Source organism: Astatotilapia calliptera, chromosome 16, assembly GCF_900246225.1.
Source record: "Astatotilapia calliptera chromosome 16, fAstCal1.2, whole genome shotgun sequence".
Lineage (NCBI taxonomy): Eukaryota > Metazoa > Chordata > Actinopteri > Cichliformes > Cichlidae > Astatotilapia > Astatotilapia calliptera.
The window spans coordinates 18,538,100-18,565,871 of record NC_039317.1 but is presented as its reverse complement, the minus strand read 5'-3'; the positions used below and the strand labels follow the sequence as shown (position 1 = coordinate 18,565,871).

Genomic DNA, 27,772 nt, shown 5'->3' with positions numbered 1-27,772 from the left:
CATCAAGAGATAAACCAAAATCCAAATGACTTAAATTCCTCACATGCAACACATTCTGTTCTCCGCTTAAATCACTGAGCTATGAATTTCATATGGATTTTTACCCAGAGCTAATAGGTGTGATAATACATGATAAGAAAAGATTAATTAGACAAAAACAACAAAGCACCAGTTGCACAACATGAAGTTTAAGGAATGTTTTATTCAGAAATGTGTTTGACTGGTTTCTCTATATCCCTATACAGTCCGAAGATGAATCATCGTCTCCGTTCTGATAATGTTGCCAAGAAAATTTCAGTATCATTTCTTATGTTTAAAATTCAAACTGAAAACAAAAACAAACAAACATACTTGCTTTGATCTACGTGCAGCATTCAATTGTGCGAAATGCATACTGCATCAACTGAAAACCTTTATGCAGTAGCCATACATTTCATCTCTTGATTTTGAATATGTGGACTTTGAAATGTGTGGGTTATTATACAAAACTTAAAAAGGAAATTCGATCACATAACCGCAAGCAGCAAGAAGGGTGATATTTCCAAGAGGCACTACAGTCTGAGTCAGGAAAATGTAAAAAGCAAACCTATTCAACTTTCCACTTAATTTTTATTTATTTATTAAACATTTGACTAATTCCAAGAAATCCAACAGCACTGTCCTGAATGAGCAACAACACATACTGGACTGGAAACTTGTCAAAAAAAAAAAAAATCATTCAAACTGAAATGTACATTTTAAATGATTGCTATCCAGTGTTAACTGAAATTCGAACACATCACAGAATCCAGCTTTACTCCTTCTATTACATAATACTGCTCTTTGGGGTTATAAAAATAGTTTAAGCATATATGCCTACTTGTGCTGAGAGATGACTCCTGCCGATCACACTGCTTTATTGCCAAACAACACACAAAAGAAGAAGAAGAAAACTCCATAACACTGAGTAACATCTTTAAAAAGCAACAGCGCAACACAAAAAGAGAAGAGCCACACTAGATCACGTTAAAGGTGCAGATTGGGGCATAAATGGCACATTTGTTTGAATGAAGAGCAGACTCATTACGTGCAGTCGCTCGGTTAACCAGCTTCTACTTATTCATCTGATCAGCATTTCAACTGCCCTCATTTTAGTCCATTTCCCACCAGAAGTACAACAGGAAGCAGAAAGGAACTATGAAATGGTTTGTTTAAAAGAACAAGGTTGACATACAGGAAATACTTTGTGTTCCTGTTAACTTAAGCACTCAGTGACCACTTTATTAGGAACCCATCTGCAGTATAAATCAGTCGAATACAAATGCCGTCTCTTTATGATGCTCACAATTGTGATGTAAAATCTAAGATCGGCAGATTACCTTTAATAGGAGGCTTATGTTATAGAAGTACAATGGAAACTGTGTGTCGTGCAATAAAGGTACATTCCTCCAATTACATTTTCACTTTTTCGGTGAAATTAAAAAGGTAATGTATCCTGGTCTGAATTTTATTCTCTTCTTCTCTAATAACATTTGTAAACAGATGCGGTCTAACTGATGAAAACTGATGAGTTGCAAAAATATTGTCAAAATAACATTGCAGTGCAGTATTACAAAAGTAGATTTTAAGGTCAGACTGCACTGTATACCTAATAAAAAGGACACATTAACTGATTTTATTCTTCTCCTTTCTCCACTACAAATAAAATAAGTATTTCCCAGAATGTCAACCTATTCCTTTAACTTCTCGTGTGTATTGTATACATTATATCGGCAAAAAATGATTCTTAAACCCCAAAGATTATATATTAAAAAAAGGTTTAAGACAACCTACATACAGGGTAATTTTGCTCATGTGCACCTTCTTTTATGAAAAAAAGAAATGATTTTGATCTTTTTGTCATTCATCAATAAAACATCACTGAATTTAGAAACAGAGGACAAGTCACAACAAAAGCAACAGATCCAACACTTTAAAGCTGATACTATTCATCCCATTCATCACAAATACTATAAGGCTGATCTGACTCTGTTTAGGGCTCAACATTCCTTCAGTCCTGTAGGAGTATGCTACAACGCATACTACTCAGGCCAACCATTAGGCTTTATACTACCATGCACATTCCTTTTAAGCTAGAGTCAAACGTAGCAGCAGTGCCACTGGTCTCTGAACACTGCTTGGCTTTATGTTAATATATACATCTGAGAGCAGTGTCATCTATGCTGTAAGGAGTCTAGAAAACTAGCACACTTATCACAAAGTTAAAAATCAAAATGATACAGCCAGGCAATTATTACACTGCATGACCAACTCCAAAGTCCAAGCTGTGAGACTTGTGGCGGACTTCTGTTCGTCCCGGATGGTAGAGTGAATACCTGCAAAATACCGTAAGTCTCATGCTACTGTTTTATGGCTACTTTTTTTTTATAGTCAAAGGCATTTATACTTGAAGTGCAATTAAAGCTGTAGGTACACTGAGGATAGTACCGCTGCAGCTCCTAGGAAGACTAAGAGAGTCTGCTGATTTAAACTCAGACGATGGCACTGCCCTGTTAATGGAATGAATGGACGAAACCTCAGTTTATCAATCAAATGCTGAAAAAACAAACAAACAAACAAACACAGAAACAAACAAAAAAACAACAAAAAAAGCGGGATGAGGCAGAGTCCAACAAACCAACACAACTCGAAGCTTTATGGAATTGGGGCTGGAAACGGAGCATCCAGTGTTTAAAACTGCTGGGGCTTCAATAAACCAGCCATTTCTCTCTTTTTCAGACATTCTCCAACATTATTACAACCACACTAAAGAGTGTGAAATCAAAGAGAATCAAGAAATATACACAAACAAATCAATAGTAAACCATGATAGAGGGCAGCCACTTTCATTCACTGGATGAGTACTTAAAAAGTTTCCAACTAAACAGAGAGAAATCAAAGACAGATATACAAAAGAATAAAGTACAAAGGCAAGGCAATCTCACTTGTGGCCTCTTAAGTCTCTCAAAAATATTCACCTCACAGCCATTATCTACACTTTGCATTTGGCCATTTGTACACAGTGGTTCCAAATGCACCATTAACCTCTCAAGAAACTGTAGAAATCAGCCTATTTACAAGTCTGTACAACCACCCTGCAGAGCTCTTTCCATCTCCCAGTAGACCCAATCCACTAAAAGCGGGATACCTGAGTTTTCAATAGAATGCTTCAAACCCACTCGTCACGCTTCACTGAACATTTCACAGGATCTTTCACACAGCCACATGCACACAATTAATTAAGCAAGTTATTTTCTCCATAAGGATGCCGACTGTAAACCTATATGGGAAAAAGCCACAAACACACCAAAATCAAAAAAAGTCCTTCCAGAAAGACAGCTAATGTGCTCTTAAAATAAAACAATTGAGAAGGAGGTATCGAGAAGGGGAATCTTACAGCAGGTGGCAGCTAACTGAGTGGCCACTGACTGTCTTGAATAGGAACCTCTGATGCTGTGCTAGCATATAAACAGACATTAAGTAGGCCAGGATTTGCTTCAGGCAAATAAGTGATGGAGACCTTCCTGGGAGACTTCATTCTGGCTGTGGAGGTCAGAGGAAAAGATCTGACTGCTGCCACCAGGGTGGAAAAGTGGAGCACAACTGGACTTGGCTCATCTCAGTGAGTGGGGGCTGCATGTGGCACAGAAAACCTGAAAATAAATAAATAAAGGTCAATATTTACCAGCCTTGGGTTAAGTTGAGACAAAACATTACACAAAAACAAATTGCAGATGGATTAAACACATATACTTGCTATTATTCCTGCATAACAAGATTGAGAGGCTTGGGTTTCCTCTCTGAAAAGTCACCATTTAAGACTCCTCAGCTCTGATTTTCTGGGCTTCAGTAATACATCCTCACACTTAACATGTGCTTGTACCATGCTCACTGAAGCATGGAAAGTCTGATGCTACATGAAAAATAGAATTGAGGTTATTGGAATTTCTTGCCCCTTCCTGAGCCTGGTTCTGTTGGAGGTCTCTTCCTGTTAAAAAGGACTTCCCACTTTCGCTAAAGTGCTTGCGTTAGGCAGGGGTCATCTAATTGATGGGGTTTTCTCTGTATTATTCTACCTCAGTAGACTGGTTTTTTGTACGTTTCTGGCTGTAAGTCAATCATACTCCAGTCAGTCTCAGACATATCACACTTAAATGAAATCTTGTTTAAGCTAAAATCTTAAATCTAGACAGTGACCATTGTAAACACTTTACCAATCTGTTAAAGTGCAGACATCCTCATAGAGGAACTAGCATAGCTATAGACTCTCAGTAGTATTTAGAAATGAGTGAAATCCTTTTAAAGTGCTGTCAACATTGTTTACTGTACATCAATATGATCAGATGACTCCATGATCCCAACAGAAACTGCTGTCTCATGGAAAACTTTGTACAAAATAGTGCTTTTGATGCATCAGTGCAAGTGACTATACCAATAAGTGTATTCAAAAAAGTGCATATTTTCCAGCCAAATTGAATTAAAGCTTTTCCCTTTGTCATTGGAAACCAGTTGGTTTACAATTAAGCTGCCCCCTTAGGCTTACATCCTGCCACACAGTCTGCTTTAATATGAAATCCATTCAGGAAGTAATTATGCAAATTCACAACCTACTAAATGGAGGAAAAAGTTAAAAGTTACTGGTGTGAACTTCACTTGCCTCTGAAGTCTCTGCACTAGTTCAGCCACCAGGGAGTCACAGATTCCTGGGTATTTTTCTTCTGCCTGAACAATGGCCTTTCGCAGCTCCTCTGCAGCTTCTGGCTTGCCATTACTTGTCTCGCCTTTCTGTTTCAACTGTGAAAGTGACAGCTTTTAGATGACATAATGTGAACTGCCTAATTCTAAAGAAAACTGCAGCCTCTAACATAAAATGGAACATAAACTTAAAGGTACACTGTGTAGGATCAGTTGCCGTTTGTAAACTCTGCTGACTCTAAAAAAAACTGACAGAGAGAACAGCGGTGGTTCAGCAAGCTAGAATGAATGCAAAGGGAGCAGCACAGGCAGGAAATTTACTGCTTTACTACTTAAAACATTACATTCAAGGGGGAAATGGTTAGTTAGTTGTTGTTTTTTTAACTCACTGTTGTTCTGGTTAGAGGTAAAAATAAACACAGCAATATGTGTACATAATCCTGCAGGAGGGTGTTACGTTACAGGATTTAATGAGGCTGAAATGACAGAACATGCCTCACATTGTCTGGTGTCACCTTTCTGCTGTGTGTGTGGCCATAATCACACAGGCCTAGAGACCAGTTGGCAACCACCTGGGAACCTCTGTTTGGCTTACTTTCAAGGCTATTTTATAGCCAGGACAATCTGCTAGCGACCAAAGCAACCACAAGAAGGTTTTAGGTACACACCATAAACTTCTTTTCACACTAGTGCATGTGTGCTACCTCCAGCAACTACTCTCCACCTGGGTGGGAAATGCATATCTTTCTTTAATGACTTGTGATGCCAGATGGTCACCAGGCCTGTGTGACTGGGCACTTAAGTTTCTCTCACCTGCTTCTTCCTCTGCTCTGTAAGTGTCTGTTCAACTAAGATTAATTTGCACTGTTTACAGTATTTACAGTATATAGTCCTTCCTATGACATCCTGAATGCTGCTATAGGCTGAGGACTCCACACTGAGGCCCTTCAACATAAACATATACTTCCATTGTTAGTAAAATCCTGCTGGGTACACCTTAAGTTGGTGTGACCAGTTGAGTACCAATTACTTATGTATTCATCAATGATGAATATTTTAATATGGGACAAGAAAGCGATGCTTGTACCTCTGAAAAAACTGGAGAAAAGATTGTTGATAAGCTTTGTGACAAAGGCCTCTTTGGATTCTCCTCCACCTGGAAAAAACAAAATACTTTAATTTGAAAAACCAAATAGGAACCTTGAATAAGGCCTTTTGAAAGAGCCCATTCCTTACCCGATTCCTTTCCAACTCAGCAGGCCGTGCTGCTCCATTCTGGACCTTTTTCAAGTCCTTTTTCAGGTCCTTTTTAGGGTCATTTGTCAGGTCATTTTTCAGGTCATTTTTCAAATCGTTTTCCAGATCCTTTTCCTTGATGGTGTTGAAAATCCATTTATCATTACTAGCATCATCACCTCCAGATGCCTGGCCATCTTGTTCCCTACAATCAAGCAGGGTTTTAGGAACATCAGTGGACTACAGTTGATAGACTTTACACCTGCACCCCAACACTGAACTGAATAAGGTTGGTTTAGATAACTTACTCATCAGATTCGGAGCCAGATTCATCCCGAGACTGTTCTGACTTCCATCTCTTGTATCTGTCAATCAGCTCCGTCAGGTAGGTCGTCTTTTTGGCATGCCTTACAATATACCTATGTTTTAACAACTCTTTGGCAGTTGGCCTCTATAGAGAAAACATAAAAAAAAAAAAAAAATGAGCAATTAATAGAGTGGATTTCCTCTTCTTCTTTTCATTTTCAAGCTTAAAAATACAACTTAAACTCAAAAAATGAACTTTTTTTTTCTTAACACTTACAAAGCTAGCCTCCTTATTTAAACAGGCTTCAACAAATTCTTTAAGTGGTTTACTGTAGTTTCCTTCCAGTGTTGGCGGATTGTTCTTTGGGATGAGGAATAAAACTTTCATCGGATGAAGCTCAGAGTGGGGAGGCTCTCCTTTAGCCAGTTCTATTGCTGTTATCCCTAATGACCAGATGTCTGCCTAAAAAAAGGAAAACATTTGCAACCAAATGCCTGGTTTTTAAAATAGCAGAACACAAACATTTTGACAGCAAGCTCCATGACATGACACTCACATTGACTGACTTAAGTAACAAGGGTGTATTTGAGGAAACTGTGCAAAAACAAGACTGTGACATAGCAGCTGAGTAGACAAGCCACACTGACTCATGTTGTGGTCATAAAAAAAATAAATAAAATAATATGGGTCATTTTTAGTCAAGAATACTCATCTTAAGCAATGCTGACAAAAAAAAAAAACAAAGGTCAACAAAGCACTAACATGAAAAACAAATTGGGAACAATTTTATATGAAACAGTATACATTCATGACTAATTGTACAAACTTGTTTTAAAGCAAAATATTGATCTCGAATTTTTTTTTTTTAAAAAGAACACAAAGTTATGACAAAGATTTTGCTGGGACAGCTGTTTTTAAGTTTAAATGTGACCGTGATAACACACAATATAAGATAATGCTAACCTTTGAATCATAGGCCGATTGCTTTATGACTTCAGGTGCCATCCAGAAGGGAGTTCCAACAAATGTGTTTCTTTTTATCTGTGTATCTGTCAACTGGCCCGCTACTCCAAAGTCTGCAAGCTTCACGTCACCCTGTTCTGACAGCAACACGTTGGCAGCTGAAACAGCAGTGAGAAAAATAAAAAGCTAGTGAGATGCATCACATAATGTCAAAGACCTATTGGTAGAACCATACCTTTTAGTTACCACAGGAACTAAAAAAAAACACTCTAGAGAAAAAAAATTCTGACACTATTTTCAGCCACATTAACTTACACCTGTAGAAATGTTAAATGAAATGGCCTCCTCCATCACCCATCACTACTGTAAGACAAATATTATCTATGATGGTGTAGAAGTTGAATATTACAGGGCTGAACAGGATTTCAACTAAGTGTAAGACGTGGACAGATATTAGTGATATGGCTTGTGTGTAAATATAATTATGGCTCAACACTTAGACAAAAAAAAAAGACATAACAGATGCTGGAAGTTGTGAAATGCAAGCTTTTGTAAGTAATTTCCTAGCAAAGAATGACACAAAAAGATTAAAGTCTCACTTCAATATTAGCAAGATGATAAAGGGCTTGCTCTCTAAATATATTTTTTAAAACAAAGGCGATGTATGTACCAGACTGACCTTTGATATCTCTATGTATTTTCTTTTCAGAGTGCAGATACTCAAGACCTTTCAGAATTTCCCTTAGGATGGTGGCGATCTGTGTTTCATCGAGTAGACCCGGCTCCATCTAGGAGAATGGATAAACTCTTGACTCTGGCTGTTATTGTGACAACTGTCATAATGGCCTTACATACAAACAAACACTTTAAGTCTAGATTATCTTCAGATCGCAATTCATAACAACTTACCAAATCAAGGGCTGATCCTCCACCCAAATATTCCATAATAATCCATAATTTTGTACCCTGAAAAATAGACAAATCCATTGGACAGTGTTTAAAGTTATGGTAGAGACAGAAAACAGTACTCATTCAGGTTTCTAATAACGGGAATAGTTGTGGGTACTAGTTATGTCATGGGGTGTTTTGTGGTGGGAAAAAAAATCATGTTAAATAAGTGAATGATAAATAACCATTTTAATAACTGTTCCACTACTGTACACTATATGCCACATCTTCAGAGGTACAAATAGTGGAAGATCAATCAACTTTAGTTTTTTGATTGATTGTTTGTTTGTTTTTTTTATAAGTGAGAGACCTTTCAGCTCATTCTGATATTAGTACTCTCACTGTTTGTTTTGTTTTGGGGGGTTTTAAAAATAAATTTGGTGTGCCTTTGCGCTTCATATTGTTCAAGACTTCTAGGAAACAACATCACACAGAATTAAATGTAATAATTGGAACTGTGTTATTGAGATTCAAGAAAACCTAGTTTTGGTTTATTGAACCACTATATAGATAGACCAAGATAATTAAAATTACACCCTAATTATGACACAAACTTTCAAATTTTATGATTTGAAATTTTATGATACACAACTCACTGGCTGTTATTGTGACAACTCTCATAATGGCTGGATTTTGAACATGGAAAGAAACAAATACGTTTTCTATCTCATAACAACCTGTGACGGTACATCAGCTGTACAGTGAAAAGTCAAATTATAACTACAGGACCCTGCGAATGTCATTTCATCTTGCTTACACTTACAAGTGCATGCAATCTGCATAATATTATACATCAGCAGATGTTTTCTCAGTTGGTGCTGCTGCCTCACAGATGGAAACCAACACCCACCAACGCAGCCACACACCAATATCTGGACTTTCTTTTATTTGCATTCAGAGGATGGTCATTTTTCTGACTTCTTCTCATTTCTTTTGATTTTACTTTGCCATACACAAACTTCAGTGTCAGAAGCTCATTGTTTTTTGTGGGGTTTTTTTAGCTTTACAACCACACCCATCATCAGATCAGTACTGTAAGGAACACCTTGGTTTATTACCAGTTCTTGTGTTATTTCTAATACAGATGCAACAATCCAACTTTTTCCAGTTCTGATCCTATACAGAGACTCGATCTGGTATCAGACCAATCTGATACCAGTGTTAAATAAATAATCTGTATTTCTCTCAGTGAGAAAGAGTCAGGGAATTAGTCTTTATGTGGAGGGCAACACTGTCTTCCTAACTTTCTAAAGTAAAGGAAATAAACACCTTCAAGAGTATAAATTTTACAGGACTGGTATTTAGAAGCAAAATAATAAATGACATTGGACCAAAGTGACAAAATAAAAAAATGAAAATATATATTAACATAAATTCATGTTTTACCTATTTTATTTGCACTCAGTCATTAAAGTCACTAGTTTCCTTTCCTCTGACTAACTACTTCCTTTTACAGCTCCTCACATCACACATAAAGTAAAAGCTTATGCTGCACGATCCACTTCTAGGAATAAGCACTTCACCTTCTGCGGTGCCAGACATTTGATTTTTGTTTCACGATATGTGCGAGTGAGAGAGAAAAAGCATCGCTGTTAGTTTTTCAGTTCCGTCGATGCACCTGACTGCAGTTAAATTAAAAACATTTCTAAACTTAGAGATTAAGGCTGCCGGTGGAGCTAGACTGAAACACTTTAAACTGCTGTCAGCTTCTTCAAATCTTCTGCTAGCAAACAAACCACTGATGATGTGTAGCATGTAGGGCTGCCACAAACGATTATTTTGATAGTCGACTAGTCACCGATTATTTTTGCGATTAGTCGACTAATCAGATCATCATCCATTGGACGCAAAACTACAGCTTATTGCACCAGCAGCATCTGCTCTTATATAACTATCATTAGCTTACAGCTTTAAGTGTTTAAGGTGCTAACTAAAAATAAAGACAAGATGATAGTTTATTAAATTTTAATGAAATTTGCGGATTGTTTCGGTGAAGTTTAATAAACTCCTTGCTATCTAAAATATAACAGGACACTGGAGTATATTCTGGAGCATCTCACACTTCTGATAATCAGTTGTCTGCTTGACGTTTATTCAGCTGTGTAAAAACTCTAACTTTAATCTCAGACAAACTGATTTACTCAGGAACAAATAAAATACTAAAAAAAAAAGCCAAACAATAACATTTTAAGTTATCTAAGTGACTCATATATATTTAACCTGAGTAGCGAAAGACGGCGGTGGGTTTGAAAATGATTTGCGGGGAGTCCGGTGTTCTCTTAAACGTTTATTTTGTGACCCAGAAAGAATAATAAGAGTAACATTAAAACTAACTAGCTGCCGCCATTGTTGGAAACTGCGCTGGGCCGCGCTATGAATTCTGGGACACAGCTGCTTCTTCTTCTTCTTCGGGGTTTAACGGTAGCTGACATCCTTGTACATGCAATGCTGCCATCTTCTGTTTCAGTCCGTTATTACACTCTTAAATCCTGCCACTTATTCCTGCGTCTTTTGTGATCTTACAAAGCTTCAAACGACGCGTCGACTATTAAATCAGTCGTCAACGATTTTGATAGTCGACGTAATCGTGACTAGTCGACAAATCGTGGCAGCCCTAGTAGCATGTGATATGCAATCCAGTTTTTCAAGCCAGGTTCGCACTAATATTCAATCCTAACATTGGATTAGTGCATTTCTTATTCCTAAGTGGTTTTATAAAAGTTCATGTAGTGGACACCAAAATTTAATAATATACTGAGGAGGTCTAATTAACACTGGTTATAAAACGATTAGAGTACCATTTTTGATGCAAGTTGCAACAGCTGAGTGTCAGAACCACTTCTGCTTCTCCTGCCCACTATAATAAGCAGATGTTAAAATTCTGACCAGACAACAACAACTAACTTCAAGTTGATCTATAACAAGGCACACAAACACACATTATCCTCGTTTCTCCCTCCTAAACCTATGTGCGACTTATCCGACTCAAAAAGGCAGACGTCCCTAAAACAACAACAATAGGTGGGCAGATTTCTTAGTTTATATCCATCCATCCATCCATCTTCATCCGCTTTATCCGGGGCCGGGTCGCGGGGGCAGCAGCCTAAGCAAAGAGGCCCAGACCTCCCTCTCCCCAGCCACCTCCTCCAGCTTATCCGGGGGAATACCAAGGCGTTAGTTTATATGGTACAGCATAAAGCACGAGCTGCTGTTCGTCAGCTGCTGACTTCCAGACCACTAGACTGATTAAAATGAGAAGCTATCTGTTCCCTGAGATGCATGTGGGATCAATGATGGATGAAAGCAGATGATATGGGGTTTTTTCACGCAAATAGCAGTACCAGTCTAGAAACTCCATGGACACAACATACACATCATATTTACATACTAGAAACACATTGGACTCAATTCTCTCCTTCAGCCAGTCACATAACTTGAGCTAATGGACCACTTCTCTCGTTTCTCATCTTAAGTACCACAGTAAATGCTCTGAGAGCCACTCTATCACATTTAGTGTGAAAATCTATTCTAGTTACAAAAAAGTGTCTCAGTGATGCTGTAAATACAGCTACTACAGTAGACCCACGCTTTTACTTTTTCCTTCTCTTTTTTTAATCTGCAAATAAAACACCAACACCAAAGCTGAAATTCAACAGTTTGACATTATAATTATGTCTCTTTTACATATGTACATATGGCTTATAAACTTTGCCGTAAACAGCCCACAGGGCATACACTACTGTAATCCCAGGCCAAGTCGAGTTATTCTATACTAATCTGCACCATTTCACAGACAATACTTCCTCCATTGTCTATTTGCATTATTTATTTACCTAAATTGCCATCACTTGCTTACAAGAACACACTACAAACAAATCCATTATGTCAAGCTTCAGCTTTTACAAGTTCACGCAACAATATTCTTCCTGAGATTAAAGCTTACCTTGAGATAGGATCCAAAATACTTGGTGATGAAAGGACTGTCACACTGGCTGAGAACTGTGATTTCCTGCTGAATATCTTCTATTTCATCCTCCGCTTCCTCCAGATCAATAATTTTAATGGCCACAACTTTCTGAGTTCGATTGTCGATGCCTTTAAAGACTTCACCGAAAGAGCCTTTGCCTATCCTCTCCAACTTGGTGAAAAGCTCCTCTGGATCAGCTCTGAAATTCTGATTGACAGAGAAAAAAGACGTCGAGAGAGAAAAAAAGAGGACATTTAAAGTAACATCAAACCTTGTCAGAAAATGTAAAATCTTAAGTTTAACAAATAAATATCCATCCATCATCTTCTTATTCAATACATGGTCGCGGATGGGCTGGAGCCTATCCCAGCTGTCACTGGGTAAGAGGCAGGGTACAACCTGTCCAGGTTGTTAGTGTTAGCCAGGTTGCCAGGGCTAACACAGAGACAAACACTCAGATTCACAGCAGAAGACCAGACCAGGTGTCACTCTTGTTAGCTAAAACCAGGAAGATGAGGCTACAATTCTCACATGCTCACAAAAATTGGGCAAGAGAAAATTGGAAAAATGTTGCCTGGTCTGATGAGTCTTAACATCTGCTGTGATGTTCAGATTTTAGGGTCAGAATGTGGTGTAAAAACAACATGAAAGCATGGCTCCAGCCTGCCTTGTATCAGTGATTCAGGCTGGTGGTGGTTATATAATGTGGAGGCCATAGTCTTAGCATACTTCAGGGCCCTTAATACCAACTGAGCATTGTTTAAAAATCATAGCCTATCCATTAGTGTAACTAATAATGTCCATCCCTTTATGACCACAGTAGGGCTGCCACGATTAGTCGACTAGTCACGATTACGTCAACTATCAAAATCGGCGACAACTAATTTAATAGTCGACACGTCATTTGAAGCTTTGTAAGATCCCAAAAGACGCAGGAATAAGTAGTAGGATTTAAGAGTGTAATAACGGACTGAAACAGAAGACGGCAGCACTGCATGTACAAGGATGCCAGCTGACGTTAAACCCCGAAGAAGAAGTGTCCCAGAATTCACAGCGCGGCCCATTGCAGCCCTGCTCAGTTTCCAACAATGGCGGCAGCTAGTTAGTTTTAATGTTACTCTTATTATTCTTTCTGGGTCACAAAATAAACATTTAACATATTTTCAGGCGAGAATGTAGCTGTGTAAACCTCAAATATCTGCTCAGTTTATCAAGACACCACATATTTTCAAAAGCGCCCTGACGTTTTCGGAGACGTCTGTTACCCACTAGCTCGATAGCTAGCCGGGGTTCAAGACTCACTAGAGCCCGTGAGAACACCGGACTCCCAGCAAATCGTTTTCAAACCCACCGCCGTCTTTCGCTACTCAGGTTAAACATGATATATAAGTCACTTAGATAACTTAAAAATGTTATTGTTTGGCTTTTTTCAGTGTTTTATTTGTTCCTGAGTAAATCGGTTTGGCTGAGATTAAAGTTATAGTTTTTACACAGCTAAATAAACGTCAAGCAGACATCTGATCATCAGAAGTGTGAGATGCTCGAGAATATACTCCGGTGTCCTGTTATAGTTTAGATAGCAAGGAGCAGACGGCTGAGTTTATTAAACTTCACTGAAACAATCCGCAAATTTCATTAAAATTTAATAAACTATCATCTTGTCTTTATTTTTAGTTAGCACATACCTTAAACACTTAACGCTCTAAGCTAATGATAGTTATATAAGAGCAGATGCTCTGCTGGTGCAATAAGTTGTACGTTTTATGTCCAATGGATGCATAATCTGATTAGTCGACTAATCGCAAAAATAATCGGTGACTAGTCGACTATCAAAATAATCGTTTGTGGCAGCCCTAGACCACAATGTAGCCATCTTCATATTGGTGCTTCCAGTAAGATAATTCACCATGGCACCAAGCTCAAATCATCTAAAACTGGTTTCTTGAACATAGCAATTAATTTACTCTACTGTGATGCTGTCATGTCAATATCGAGCAAAATCCCAGAGGAATGTCTCCAGCGCCTTTTTGAATCTATGCCTTGAAGTAATAAGGCACTTCTGAAAGCAACAAGGGTCCAAACTAGTACTGGCAAGGTACACTTAATAAAGTGACTTGTGAGCACACTTTACAATGAAACAGATCTGCAATAAAGAGGTAGTCTGCTTGTTTAGCAGTACACTGTCAGAAGGTTCAGGGAATTGTTTCCACTTAAATAGTAGAAACAGAGACATCCTCTTCGTGTTTTCTTGTGTCAACTTAGAGGTTAAACACAGCCTCCTTAATCCAGCACAGATCCAATGTAGACATCATCAACACTGTTAAGCACGTATCACCTTATTGACAAGTGATATGACAAGCTTTCCATGTTAGAAAAAAAATAATAAGAGTTGGGGGTTTAGGAAAGTCAATTCTGATCAATAACAACATGCTTCGTTTGGCTGTGATACCAATTTAGAAGATTGGTTTAGCTTTTAAAACCCTGTCCACATGAAAAAGGTTCCCTCCTCCCCCACTCCTTTGTAGCTGACAGTTGGTCAATAGTAGACTTTCCATCCAGTTACAAGTCCATCAAAAGTATACTTCTCAACTTTTAGGCAACACAGTTGGAGTGTAAGGTTAGATGAAGTCACCCATTTTTTTGTTTTAAAATCAGCTGTCACCACAACAAGCCTTTGAATTTCCTCTGACATTTCACAACTCTCTAATTACCATACTGTGATGACACATTATACATTGAATCCAGTCATCATCAAATCCTTTGTTACCAAAAATACAAACATTAGATTTACAAACTGGCCTTGACATATGAATGCAGATTAACTTTATCAAGTCAATTGGGTAATCTCATTACACTTGATAAAAGTCACTCTATATTAAATATTTAAAACTTATCAAGTCAAATTTGTGGCTTTGAGCTACACTTACATCAAAAGACAGCATAACACAGACCTGACAAAAGCTTAATGACCCTTGCACCACAAAGGCTAAGCATAAATTGAAGGACTACACCCTGAATTATTGACTGAGCTAAATGGCTTATTTCCCCATGGAGAACCAGGAAAGCAATAATGGTCTTCAAGCCAGGCAGTTCAATTTCCCTTCATATATGGCAATCATTAACCCAAACAGCCTGAGCAGAGCTTGGAGTGACTTACTTTTCATAGCAAAGATGGCACAGAATATTGAAAAAAAACAAACAAACAACAACCTCCCTCTAACGCTACAAAGCTAAACTATAATAAAATATTTATACATATTTTACAGCAGCTTTGATTTTTTTTGGGAAGATTTTAATGTTTAATTTACCACATAGCTTTGGCTTAAGTTGACACAATATATTGCTTGTGAGTTTCCTAGATACTAATTTCCTGTAAAAGTGCTAATGCAAAGTGGTTAAACCTTTTTAGAAGATGAGTTGAGAGCTGCAATCTGGCAAAGAGTGAGGCTGCTGAATTTGATAGAAATGGAACTTTACAAACAAATAAATCAAAGCAGTGCAGAACAAAGCAGAGTAGAAACAACAACCAAAATACTATCATAACACTGCTGTGATCAGTCATCCAGGTGAAAATCATAACGTTGAGGCTGACCTCTGAAAAAACAATGTGGAAAAACAACAAAGGCACTGTGACCACAGACGACACATGGGAATGTACTTGCCATATCCACAGTCAGCAGGTTTACTCCAACAACCAAAGCTGCCTGAACCTCGCTCTAAAACCTTGTGTTTAATGCTCTGCCAGCTGCTCTATACAACTGTGTAGTCTAGTGTCATCCACACACCACAGTGCCGCACCCTCAGGGGCGAAGACTCAATGTCAGCCACCCAACTGCATGCAAAGCTATGGGCACATATCTGATGTTACCTTTTAACCTGTGTTGTCTGTGGACATGTAAATGATTAACCAATAATTCATAGAGTTTCACTGTGTGCAATCAGTTACCTGCAGACAATCATGCATGCCAAGTTTCATTCTTACACGCACTGTAATGTGGCCTACTTTACTTAAGCAGGACGTGGCATGATAACCATAAAGTGGTCGGTGCATTTGATAGATAAAGTTATAAATTAACACAACTAATTTCCAAAAAAAGTTTAACATTAAATAGAAATAGTAATGAATTAATGAACTGATTTTCAGGACATAACGAATCCACAATTATTCTCCTCTGATATTACACTGAAGATTGTAAGATTCTTAAGTGCTGATGGGTGTAAACAAGTGATCTACTTTTTTTTACAACTATATTAATACATAATGCTGTATGGTTTTATATATTTAGTTATTGGGACAGGGCTAGACATTCTCTAGCTTCAGCTTCAGAAATACCAAGAGAATTAATTTCTCAGGTTTTCCTTATTTTAAACAGACCTATTACTCTTATTATTGCTCTTTTCCAAATCCACTAAATTTTCCAGCTTGTTTTTATTCTGGGATTCTCTTGTTGGAGCTCTGCAGGATTTCCAGTTCACATTGATCGTTCTTTATGTTAAACTGTGCTTTGGTGTAGCCCCTCAGTTCATCCTTTTCCCCCTACATTTAAGCCCTTTGAAACTTTACTCATGTTTAATATAAGCATTCATTTTAACAGTATATATGATAAATAAATTACATTTTAAAACTCCAGAAATCAGTCCAAAATGCAATCTTTAACCTTGGATCTGATCTCGACTACAATAAACATTATATGAATTGACCGGCCAGATGAATTACAAAATCATTTTCGATAATGACATTCTTTTTTTTTCTTTCCAAAACTCATCTAGCTGGACTTTGGCAAATACGACAGGTGCATTTATTGGAAAGCAAAGGTTGCACATTCTCGGTAACTCGGATGCACATTACTTTCGGTTATTTGGCAAACTTGAAAAAAAAAAAGAAAGAAGTGAAAATGCCAAGTGACCAAGTTAGCTCGCAGCTGAATGTCAGATAATAAAACACAACACAAAAATTTCAATTTACCTGAATCCCCGGCAGTCCGCTCTGAATTGGAGAGTGAGCCATGGCGTCAAGTCAGCAAAGATGACGCCTTTCCTCGTCTTTTCACCTCTATTTATCAGAGGTATAACGTTTCTTTCCTAACAACACCCTGCTGTAACTGACAGAGCTCCAAACTATGAAAGACGTGCTACCTTATTAAAAGACGTCTCCAAACCAAAATAAAGTCAGGTTCACTTGTCGGCTCCTACTTTGAACCGCCTGCCTGCTTTCTCCTGACTCGCCTTCCGCAGTTAACGTTAGCAGACGTTAGGTAGGCTAGCGACTTTAGCAGCTGGTTAACAAACAGTTAGCAAAATAACTGCGTCGCAGCGTCCTCTCCGCGCGTGTTTGACAGTTTCCGGGTGAAAGTAATACAGGCGTGGCATAAAATAATCGCGCAGAGCGAATACATGCAAACTGTTATAGAGTTTGGTCGCTTGTTGTTCTATTCTCTCATCACTTTTCTCTCTTGCCCGGCGCCATCTTGGTTAATATCATTTTCGTTTAGCGAAGGACCAATCAGCGCGAGGCACAGCAGATGTCGTCATTCGTAAACCAAAAAACGTCACAAGTTAGTACCTTTCACTTTTCTGCATGGACATTTTTCTGGGGAAAACAAAGATATATTTGATGTGATTTTATTTTAGTCATGCCAAAACGGAAAAGCTCATTCTGTTCCCAAGAAACTACAGAAACCAAAACTGCTGTCCTACACTATTTATGAGCTTAAACAATAGCGCCTTTTCTTATTTCTTCTCCTTCTTTCAGCTGCTCCCTGTAGAGGTCGCCACAGCGGGTCAACTGCCTCCATCTCACCCTATTATCCTAGCATCCTCCTCTGGCCTCTCTTCGTCCCCAGCCTGCTCAACCTGAGCTGCCGCCCCCCGTCATATCTATACTGACAAAAGTGTCAATTCAGTCCAATTTATTAAATTGATATTTAATTATTTTTTAATTTGAGTGGGTGAAAATCTTTACAAATAAGTGTCAGTCGTTAAAATTGTCAAAGACATGTTTATAAAAGTCTGCTTTTTTTCCTTTTTTTTTAAAAATGACATCTATATTCTGTATATTTTTATGCATAAATATATACATTTAAGTCTCAAACTTAAATGTATATAATACGTGAATAATGTTATAATAAGTAAATAATGAGGGAAAAATTGCTTTTACTTCTTCTGCTTTATTACAGCATGAAGGTAAATACCAGCATTTTACACAAAATGCATGAAAAAACTGCACTTACCTAAATTTGCATTTAATAGCTCCTGCTACTAAACTTGATATTTAGTTATAAATGGTAATGTTTAATTAGCTTTCCTTATAGTAGCTACACTATTAAAATACTGCTTAATGTATGCATTTGAATATCCGTAACAATATTTGAATACTAATCTAATAAGGATAGCTTATTCTATACGCTTTCCTTTCCTGTGTTTGGGGATATTTTGTTGATAATAATTTCTATTTTTCTCCATAATCCACTTATAATTTAAATTCTCTAAGTTCTTTAAATTCATGTTTTCTCACTGTTTTTCTCCAGACAGTGGTTTCTTTCAGTGTGCTGCGACAGAGGTATGTGACGAAATTTCCAGAGAAAGGAAATTTTACACTATAAAACTGTTGGTCATTTGCAACACATCAATGTCAACAAACAAACAAACAAAGGCGTCATGCTGGTCTTATACTGGTATGAAACTCTTTCACTTGCAGTATGGCTCATGGGACTGGGGTGCTAAACCTGGCATGTGTCTCTCCACTATAAATGCAGTGTTTTATATTCCAATGATCTGTCTTACCTACTTAATAGGGGAAAAAAACTATCTACCTACTACCTTAGCTACCTGAAAATGTTATAACTTACTTACATGGAAGCTGTAAGGGAAAATTTATATTATACAAAACAAGTAGTAATACAGAAGCATGAGAAGTTTATGATTAGGTACCACAGTTATTTGACATCTGAACTAATTACACTCCAAAGTATGATTTCACCAACAGTGCATTAACTGAAAAACAAAAATAAACAGACATAAAAAAAACATTACATTGCAAACTTTATCATTTAGTTAGTAATAATTTTGTTGATCATTTTCTGATATTTGAACATTTTATGTTCACATGTGTGAGCTTGCCGGCATTTCACTGTAATTATTTAAACAAGCAGCAGATGATGTTTTGTTCAAATATTGAACATATTAGTAAAGGCAATAGTAAATTATACTCTTCCTAAAATAATATAAGATTTTCTGTCTCAATCACCAGTGCAATGGCAAGAATACTTCCACTGATAACACAGGTTTTTGCTGCGTGATATTGGTGCTTTTTGACTTGAAGACTGAATGAGAAACACATGGAAAGGATGAATGATTATGAATAATGATTATTTAATCATTTTTTCTCACAGCTTACACACGTATATATAAAAAAAGCAATTATATCCCATGACATATAATTGTTCTTACTTTATTCTCTTTTTAATTACTATTGTTTATATGAATGCCTCTGCCATAACAATATAAAATATTTCACAGACACACACAACACACACACTTTCCCCTGTACACTTTCTCTTATTCACTAATAATGCATTTTTTTAATGATCTGCTTTTATCTTAAAGTGTTCACATATTGGATTGTTTGTAACTGTCATCGTAGCTTTCCGCTGAGTCTCTCCTGACCATCTTGATCTCTGCCTTCTCACGCTTGTCTTTATCATCTTCATCTTCATCAACCTTTTTACTAAACTGGTCCTCAATTTCTGAAGGGTCAATATAAGTGTAGAAATACGCCATAGTGGAAAAGATGATGCACACTAAAACTAAGAGAGACGCAAAAAGGACGTACTCTGCCCACTGTAAAAGAAGAGGGGAGAGACAGGGGGACAAATACAATGTTAGCATTTTTGCACATGCATGGCTTCTGCATGTTTGATATGTATTTGATATGCTGCATTTTTTTCTTACTTTGTTGGGAAGTTTTGCAATCTCAGCCACAATCAGGACTATGAAGTTACCAATAGCAACTGTAAACAACCAGCCGGCTTGCAGCACCGCTTTCATGTTACTAGGTGCCTAAAGTCACAAAAAAGGGACCCAAAATGACAAAAGTCATGGAGAAAGAAACTATTTCATAGACTAATTGACTTGTCATTTAAATGTACCTGTGAGTAAGAGAACTCCAGACCAGTAACTGAAAACATCACTTCACCAGCAGTTATGAAGAAGTACTGTGGGATCTGCAGGGCCATGTGAACTGAGTTGGGTTCTATGTCCTCTACCACAGTAATAGAGTCCTGACACTAGAATAAATAGATGGAAATGTTTAATTTTTACACGTAAGAATCCCCAAGATAAAGCACAATAACACCAATATTTCCATTATTTGTCTGTTTGTTCATTTGGTGCTCTTTTCTCTTTTCTTTTCTTTCTTCTTTGGATGATCAAAATTCATGATATTAAAATCATTTGGAAGACTTACATCTGGTCCAAAGACAAAAGTGCTGGGTATGAAGAAAGTGTATGAACCTCCAAATCCAAAGTCCTTAATGTATTCGCATGACTGTGACCCACTCAACAAGGAGAATTTGGTCCTGATCATTAGAAAAGAAAATATTGCTAAGAAACTGTAGTACTGTTTGCATAAATTATTGCTGTGTTAGTTAGTTAAAGTAGAAACATAATTCTTACTCTCCATTCTTTATTGTGGAATAAGTGGAGTAATAAAATGGCTCAATTAGTCCCAAGTCCACTGCAGAAGTGGTCACGTTCACAGGCATGTTCATTCCATTTACAAATCTGAAATATTTACATAGTGAGCAACAGCATTAATAAAGTTACATCAGTGTATGCAGTTCCTATCATTTTCAATGATTTATTTAGCACATAAAGATTATGATTGTAACTAATATGATTTTCTGACTTGATAAAAGGTTAAAACAATTTTAATTTCACTTACCGGATTTCATTGTTACCTTGTCCTGGCTTGCAAGTCAAGTCCTGAGTCTGTGAAAATATAACATTGCATACTTAATAATTTAACAATTAAAAGTCCTCTTGTGTGTCTTTGAATTCATTATCGCTCACCAGAAGCCATTCATTACTAATAACTGAGGGAATAAGAAGAGTTTGTCTGGATTTCCTCTTCAAGAAGATGGCTTGTGTCATCCCAGGGCTGCCAACTGAAACAATGATTTGCTCTGTTTCAAATGTGAAGTATTTGTCACTGGCCTGGAAAACCGAGAAAGTGTTTAAGAAGGTCAAACAGTGGTAATATTTTGTACATAAACATATTTTCATGTCATTTTCAATTCGTTAATAGATCGTATAGTGTTATGAATAAGACGACATACCTGAGCTGCATTAAGAGTCAGCGACTCGTTGCCCGGCAGATTGACTGTGACTGCACTGCTGCCCATGTTAAGTAATTTCAACTGACTCTGGGAGGCAGATGGAAACACTGGCAATGTTTTCTGAAAAACAAGGAATAAGTGTTTGTTTTTCCAAAACTCAAAGAGTCAATAAAATGAAGTGAGTTAAAGTTTTGCTTATTTTACAACACATATCTTTTTCTACTCACATCAATTTCAACTTGGACCAAAGCAGCACAGACAAAAGCCATAGCAGCCAGAAACATCCCCACTGTCATTCTTTTTAGTGGTCTGTTGGATTAACATGAAGTTTTGTTACTAATTTGTGATTTTATATATTTTTAAAAAAACAACGTTTATTTATGTGAAAAGAATAGTTTTCTTTTAAAGTCATCTAATATCTGAAAATTCAACATTAACATGAAAATTTGGGGTTTTATTTAGATTGTGTAGAAATAGAAACAGGTGTGCAAGCTCTTCCTTTCCCTGTCTTCCGTTTTTGTTGAAAAGCAACATGATTCATACAGCTCCTTAGGCTCAATATTAATGAAATTGCTGCTAACAGCGAGCTAGCTTAACACAGTCATTTTCAACATAGGAGTTTGAATCACATCTCAAAACAGCCTAAAAAGCATTTTAGCATTAGACCACTGTTAATAGACCAAAAGATTTTCTGGACAGAACACCTGACATTTCAGAAAGGTCAGTTATTATTCAGTGAGTCATGAATAAAACTACGGACATTTTTGTATTTGTAACATCTATAAAATCACAGGCTGTGTAGAAGTTATGGGGTAGCAGCGCTATGCTAACGTGGACCGACCACCTGCTAGCTTCCAGACGTGGAATTAACTGTAATTTCATCATCGACCATTTGATGAAAAATATTAAATGGAGCTGATCTATAATGATGAACTTTGATAGCAGATCAAAACCGTAACAGTAAAGGTCTTTTAATAACCCTTTGAAGTTAATGTTATGGTGTTATGAAACATGTAAACCACAGATACTGAACGTAGTTCATTGTATTTCTCACTTACGTAAAGTTAAAGCCACATTTCTTAATCAGGGGGTAGATTACGCTGTCCATGATAGGTACCAGAGTCAGGATCAAGATGGGGTTGAAAATCTTTTAAAAAATATTACTGCATCGTTAGTATCCTCTTAAATAACATGTATTATGTCATTTTAAGTCAATACGATGAAGCTGCTTTAACTTACCTGCATTTGATCGGGCTGTATAACAAGTTTCCCCTGCAGACATAAGGACAATATTATAACATGAACACACTGTATTGGTCAATTATTATGATTACTTTTCGCTGCAATTTTTTATTTTATTTTTTATTTTTTGTTACCAAACTTACAAAGTATCCATTCATTGTGGTAGCTTGCAGCGTCCATCTGGATCCCTTTAAATTAGACCACAATTTTAATTTCCTCTTAGCAGCAAGTGATTTAAATGAAGTCCATTTAAATTAAAAACAAAATTTACTGTACCTTTTGGTCAAATAGGGTCCAGAACATTGGCAGTGGGATGTATAAAAAGAGGACTTTCAGCACCATTTTGATTTGAGCAATCAGGAGTTTCTACAAAACAGGCAGACTGAATGTAAACACAACAACATTATTCTTATAAGACATTAGAGAAATATATAAAATGAAACTTACATCATATTTTTCCTCTGCCCAGTCCATCCAGTGCTGTCTCCTGGGGTACTGATTGCTCCTGTGCCTGTAGCGGTTATTAATGGCAAACTGAGAGAAGAGCAAAGAGTGATACTGTTTTTAGAAACATTGATTTTTAGAGTTGTTACAATAGCATTTATGGCTGATCACATGAATGCAGAAAAGGCTTATATAAACGACTTACCCCAATACATTTACACACATCCAGCATTATGTTTCCCTCGGGTTCAGCTTTGTAGTACATACCACTCCCGACAATAAACACCACTGTTAAGGGAACATCACGGGCAAATCATTCGTTTCAGAATACAGTTTATTTACCCACCCTTTACTTTTTGCTTCATGTTTTGAATTAGTGCCCTAATAATTTAGACATACCGAGTGCAACCACCATTAATGCTGCGGGGACACCGAAAGCCAGGGAATAACATTTCTGCTGACTGTAGATGCCGCACTCCTGACCTGCAGATAGAGGCAAACAACTTTCATTCAACTACAACTTCAACTAAAAACAAGCACTTTTTCCTGCATGATTATTAGAATGTAATTGTTGTCATTCCTGCATGTTCATGGCACTTTAACTTGATATTTTACTTTAAATGCCTACCTCTCAGGATTGGAGTGATAATGGTGGACAGGAGACTCCCACCATTGATACAGAGGTAGAATACAGAGAAGAAAGTTCTCCTTTGCTTATCCTGCGTAGAAAGACAAGTCAGTAATGTGTTTTGCAAACAGTACAAATACTAAAGTGATAATTATCTATGTAAACCGCTGCCTTGTTGGTGTATGTCTTTGAAAAGGTGGTCGAGTTGTATTAAACTCATAATATAAATGGGTTACAGCATAAGCTTAGTATAGCTATATAAGTGGTAATTCTAGGCTTTTAAATATTAAATAACAACTATTAGTTAAACGCATGGTTCTCTAAAGGTTACATGGGTACAAGATTGAGGAAAATGAACAATTTGGTAACTATAGTAACTTAACCACCAATTTAAGATTGCACTCCTCTAACAACATCAAACACCTGTTTAGCCAAGAATATAGATCTCTACATTACTCACACTACACTTGGCTGTGTTATACTGGTGGTTCAATCCGGTGTGTCCCAGTTATAAAGCTTGAATACATTCACTTCCTAATTACTATCATTTCTAGCTTTTATATCACATCATGTATCATAAAATAGTTCACGTTTAATTTTAGATTTATTCCATATTTTGATGAACAGCACATTATACAGATGTGACATGCTTTTGTCTTTCCCTCAGATTTTTTTCTTATTTTTAAACTGTAATGTTCACAACCCAGAGACAAAGGTTTCTTGGACTTTACAGACAGATTTCCTAGACCCCTTCTTCAGGAGCCACACATGTAGTACTGCTACCCATCGTTAACCACCATCACCTCAAATTTGACATAATACTCATAATTCCCATCAGCCACATCTTTAATTTGTGTTTGGCTTGAATGTAGAAATGTTAGCATGCTAACAGGTGAAATAAGAAACATAGTAATAGGTATACCTGTTCGTCAGTTTTAGAATTGTCATCGTGAGAAAGTGAGTGATGACTTTGCAATTTATCTGAGCTCATTTTTATTATCACAGAATTTGATAATGGAGAGTTGCATAGAAACCAGGGGGAACAAGGGGATATATTACATGCAATAAAATACTTGAACTATGGATGCTGAAATTACACGTTCAACCACATGCCAGAGGTTAAACATTAGAAGAAGACTCAGCCAAAGAAAGTATTTTGAGAAAGTTAACAGTCTAACCTGGTGCTCACTAAATTGGTCTCCACCAAAAGCAGCCACACAGGGTTTAATGCCACCAGTGCCCAGAGCAATGAGGAAGAGACCCACCATGGACAACGCACTGAATGTGAGGAAGAAGAAATGAATGAGCGCGGTGCATTGTAGAAATATATGATGGAAACTGTGACTCAGTAATTTAAAACTTCAGAAGAAAAGATACCCACACATGAAAGGTCATGTTGTCTGGTGTCCCATCTCTGTTTGAGTCGGTAATGTCATGAACTGCACTGACAGCCATCGCAACCTGTCCAATTGTATAGACAATGGACAAGTAGACGATAGTCCTGAGTGAGGAAGATTGAAAAACAGAGCAGTGAGAAAGTACACGTGTACGTTCCTTAAGTAAAGGCTCCACTCGTCTTTACAAATGAACATTCAGAATTAAATTATGAGCATTTTATTCATTAGAAGACTAATACAAATTTTGTACTATTATGTGTAAAAGTATTCAGTTAAATGCCCTTTGTCTGTCGTATTATTACACAGTTATCAGTATCTGCGAATATGTTTCTAATCAGTTCAGTAGAATTGAAGTTACCTTGGTGCAAAAAGAGGATGATCGGGTAAGCGCTGTAGCTATACTTATTTAGATTCTGCCACAATAATAAGGCTACAAGAAATAATAGGATGATAAATGTCTTCATGCATTAAAGAGGAACATGATCTTGTGACTCACTTGAACTTTCCCAGCCAGGAGTCAGCCACAATGGCCCCAAGGATAGGGGTCAAGTAGCAGAGAGCCACAAAAGTGTGGTAGATGGATGTGGCCAAGTCTTCATCCCACTGCAAGAAGTACTTAAAGTACAACACCAACACAGCTGTGGACAGGCAGGGAAAAGAGGCCTTCTTATTTAATTATTAAATGTACATTATTTATGGCATAGGTTTTGATGTTGCCTTAAATTATGCTAATAAGGACCGTTGTAGTTCACGCAATAGTGTCATCCTCCAAAACAATCAAATAAAGGGTTGGTTTAAGCACAAAAATCAGAGGGTTAAGTAGGCTACTTAGTAATTCAAGTGTCCGTGTTCACTGTCATGGCTACATTATTCATGGTTCCTGGATGAAATGTTCTCACCTCGCATTCCATAGTAGGAGAACCTTTCGCAGAACTCATTCACAACAATGAAGAAGATACTGAGTGGGTAGCCACACACATCTTTGCTCTGGTGGGTGGTGAAAAAGTAAAAGGATGAACACCACACCAAAATAAAAGCGTACAAAACGAAAACTAAAACAAAAAAAATACTTGGACCTGCATAAAGCTGAATCGACGGTGTTGAGGAGTACCCAGAGAGTTTGTGGAATCAGTATAATTATTCTAGCCAACTGTTTGCAACTGGTTAACAGTAGTTACTGCTAGGCACTACTAGGTAGCTTAATTTGAATATCTTAGCACAATTTACTAATAGATTTGAATGTATCGCTGCAAAATAAATAAGAAGAAATTTGCTGATAAAATCAATATAGTAGAATAAAAAACACAATGATTGCTGATAAACACTGAAATGCTTAAAGTACAAGACAAACTTGTCAAAATGTAGCGCTTAATTACATAAATATAGAAGAAGAATGAATAGCAAAGTACAGCATATGCAACGTAGAAGCATAAATAACTTTAGTGCTGAACTGAGGTTTTTACAGAGGTACTAACATTTAGTTAATAAAAATATATCTTTATAGCTTTATTGGTATTTATTGCAGCAATAATACAGAGTTGGTGTATAAAGTGCTGACGTCTCCTTTGTTCTTATGTAGCTGTATAAAAAACCCAAAACTGTACTTTACCTTTCCTTTACCTTTCCCTCGTTTCTTGGGATCTTCTTTGTCTATGCAAAAATGAATGTAATTCTTATTATGATTAAAAAGCAGAAATAAAAGACTAATATGCAGGCCTACCAACTTCCTCAGTGTTATATAAAAAAAGCATTTATCTGTCAATGATTCATTGTGTGCAGTAAACAAGAGAGCGATAGATATGTAGATAGATAATTTATTGGTCCCACAAAGAATATTGTTGTGTTACAGTAGCAGGATAAAGAATAAAAAATAGTACAGTCTATTAAAAAAAACAGTGCAGTTAACAAAAAAGGTGTTACTGGCACCTGGTAAATATAGGTACACAACGGTGATAGAAAAAAACAAACAAAGAAAAGAAAAACTGTAAAAATAAGACTGAAACTGTGTAAGACAGTAGTGCAAATTGCATTAATAAATAAATCTGAGATCCTAATATGTTTGGGATCTTTGTCCTGACAGGTGCATTCACCTGTTAAACTCCAGAACTCTTCATTCTGTAAGTTTTTAAGTTAAGAACATGGAACTTGTTTTCTTTCTGTTAACTTCTCCCTCTTTGCACATTTTCATGTTGTGCAGCAGAATATTTGTGTTCTGTGAATTAAAATGAAAGAGTACATAATAATGCATTTCTTTTAGTCTTACCTGCCATGATGTGAAGCTATCACCTGCTTTCTGCTATAGCATAAAATCCCTTTAAGCTTCCTGCAGGGAGCAGATCATTTATCTTTCTCTGTTCACTAGTGGGAGTGGGAATGTTTCCTGTGATATTGCTTTTTATTAACCCTTGATCAGCTTTTCACACTGCCGACTGTATTATTTTTATGATGGGTGGGAACATGAGATATGGGAGCTAGGGAGTCAGCAATGATCTCTGAGAATAATAAGGTTTATTTCCCACTTATTTCACAAGTGAGCCAAGTGCGAGAATACCACAAAATGAAGTAAAACAAATAAGGACCTATGGATGCAAA

The 27,772-nt window shown here is 37.0% G+C and overlaps 2 protein-coding genes across 2 annotated transcripts; both read right to left on the bottom strand.

Moving 5' to 3' along the window:
* Positions 1 to 182: 182 nt before the first annotated feature.
* Positions 183 to 17,654, bottom strand: stk24a (serine/threonine kinase 24a (STE20 homolog, yeast)). The gene is made up of 11 exons (XM_026144888.1): positions 17,101 to 17,654; positions 12,111 to 12,341; positions 8,129 to 8,185; positions 7,899 to 8,007; positions 7,220 to 7,377; positions 6,533 to 6,718; positions 6,258 to 6,400; positions 5,950 to 6,154; positions 5,801 to 5,869; positions 4,676 to 4,812; positions 183 to 3,671 (listed from the first exon to the last, which is right to left on the bottom strand). Exons 1-11 carry the CDS (start codon positions 17,140 to 17,142, stop codon positions 3,638 to 3,640), a joined length of 1,371 nt encoding a protein of 456 aa, XP_026000673.1. The 5' UTR covers positions 17,143 to 17,654; the 3' UTR covers positions 183 to 3,637.
* A 2,031-nt stretch (positions 17,655 to 19,685) lies between these two features.
* On the bottom strand, positions 19,686 to 26,101 carry slc15a1a (solute carrier family 15 member 1a). The gene is made up of 21 exons (XM_026144795.1): positions 26,080 to 26,101; positions 25,677 to 25,818; positions 25,165 to 25,284; positions 24,962 to 25,061; positions 23,784 to 23,874; positions 23,555 to 23,638; positions 23,361 to 23,443; positions 23,159 to 23,245; positions 22,988 to 23,077; positions 22,855 to 22,899; positions 22,709 to 22,741; positions 22,528 to 22,616; positions 21,697 to 21,778; positions 21,470 to 21,589; positions 21,204 to 21,347; positions 21,076 to 21,122; positions 20,808 to 20,915; positions 20,599 to 20,710; positions 20,282 to 20,419; positions 20,085 to 20,192; positions 19,686 to 19,973 (listed from the first exon to the last, which is right to left on the bottom strand). Exons 1-21 carry the CDS (start codon positions 26,084 to 26,086, stop codon positions 19,743 to 19,745), a joined length of 2,061 nt encoding a protein of 686 aa, XP_026000580.1. The 5' UTR covers positions 26,087 to 26,101; the 3' UTR covers positions 19,686 to 19,742.
* Between the last annotated feature and the right edge of the window lie 1,671 nt (positions 26,102 to 27,772).

Excerpts from the sequence above, each read along its gene's own strand:
- stk24a (XM_026144888.1), bottom strand. The coding sequence starts at position 17,142 with ATGGCTCACTCTCCAATTCAGAGCGGACTGCCGGGGATTCAG. Across the intron at positions 6,719-7,219 it reads AATCGGCCTATGATTCAAAG|GCAGACATCTGGTCATTAGG; the intron begins GTTAGCATTATC and ends TCCTTTTTTTAG. Across the intron at positions 6,155-6,257 it reads TCTGGCTCCGAATCTGATGA|GGAACAAGATGGCCAGGCAT; the intron begins GTAAGTTATCTA and ends GCTTGATTGTAG.
- slc15a1a (XM_026144795.1), bottom strand. Across the intron at positions 20,916-21,075 it reads CAAGGTAACAATGAAATCCG|ATTTGTAAATGGAATGAACA; the intron begins GTAAGTGAAATT and ends TAAATATTTCAG. Across the intron at positions 20,711-20,807 it reads TCCACAATAAAGAATGGAGA|GACCAAATTCTCCTTGTTGA; the intron begins GTAAGAATTATG and ends TCTAATGATCAG.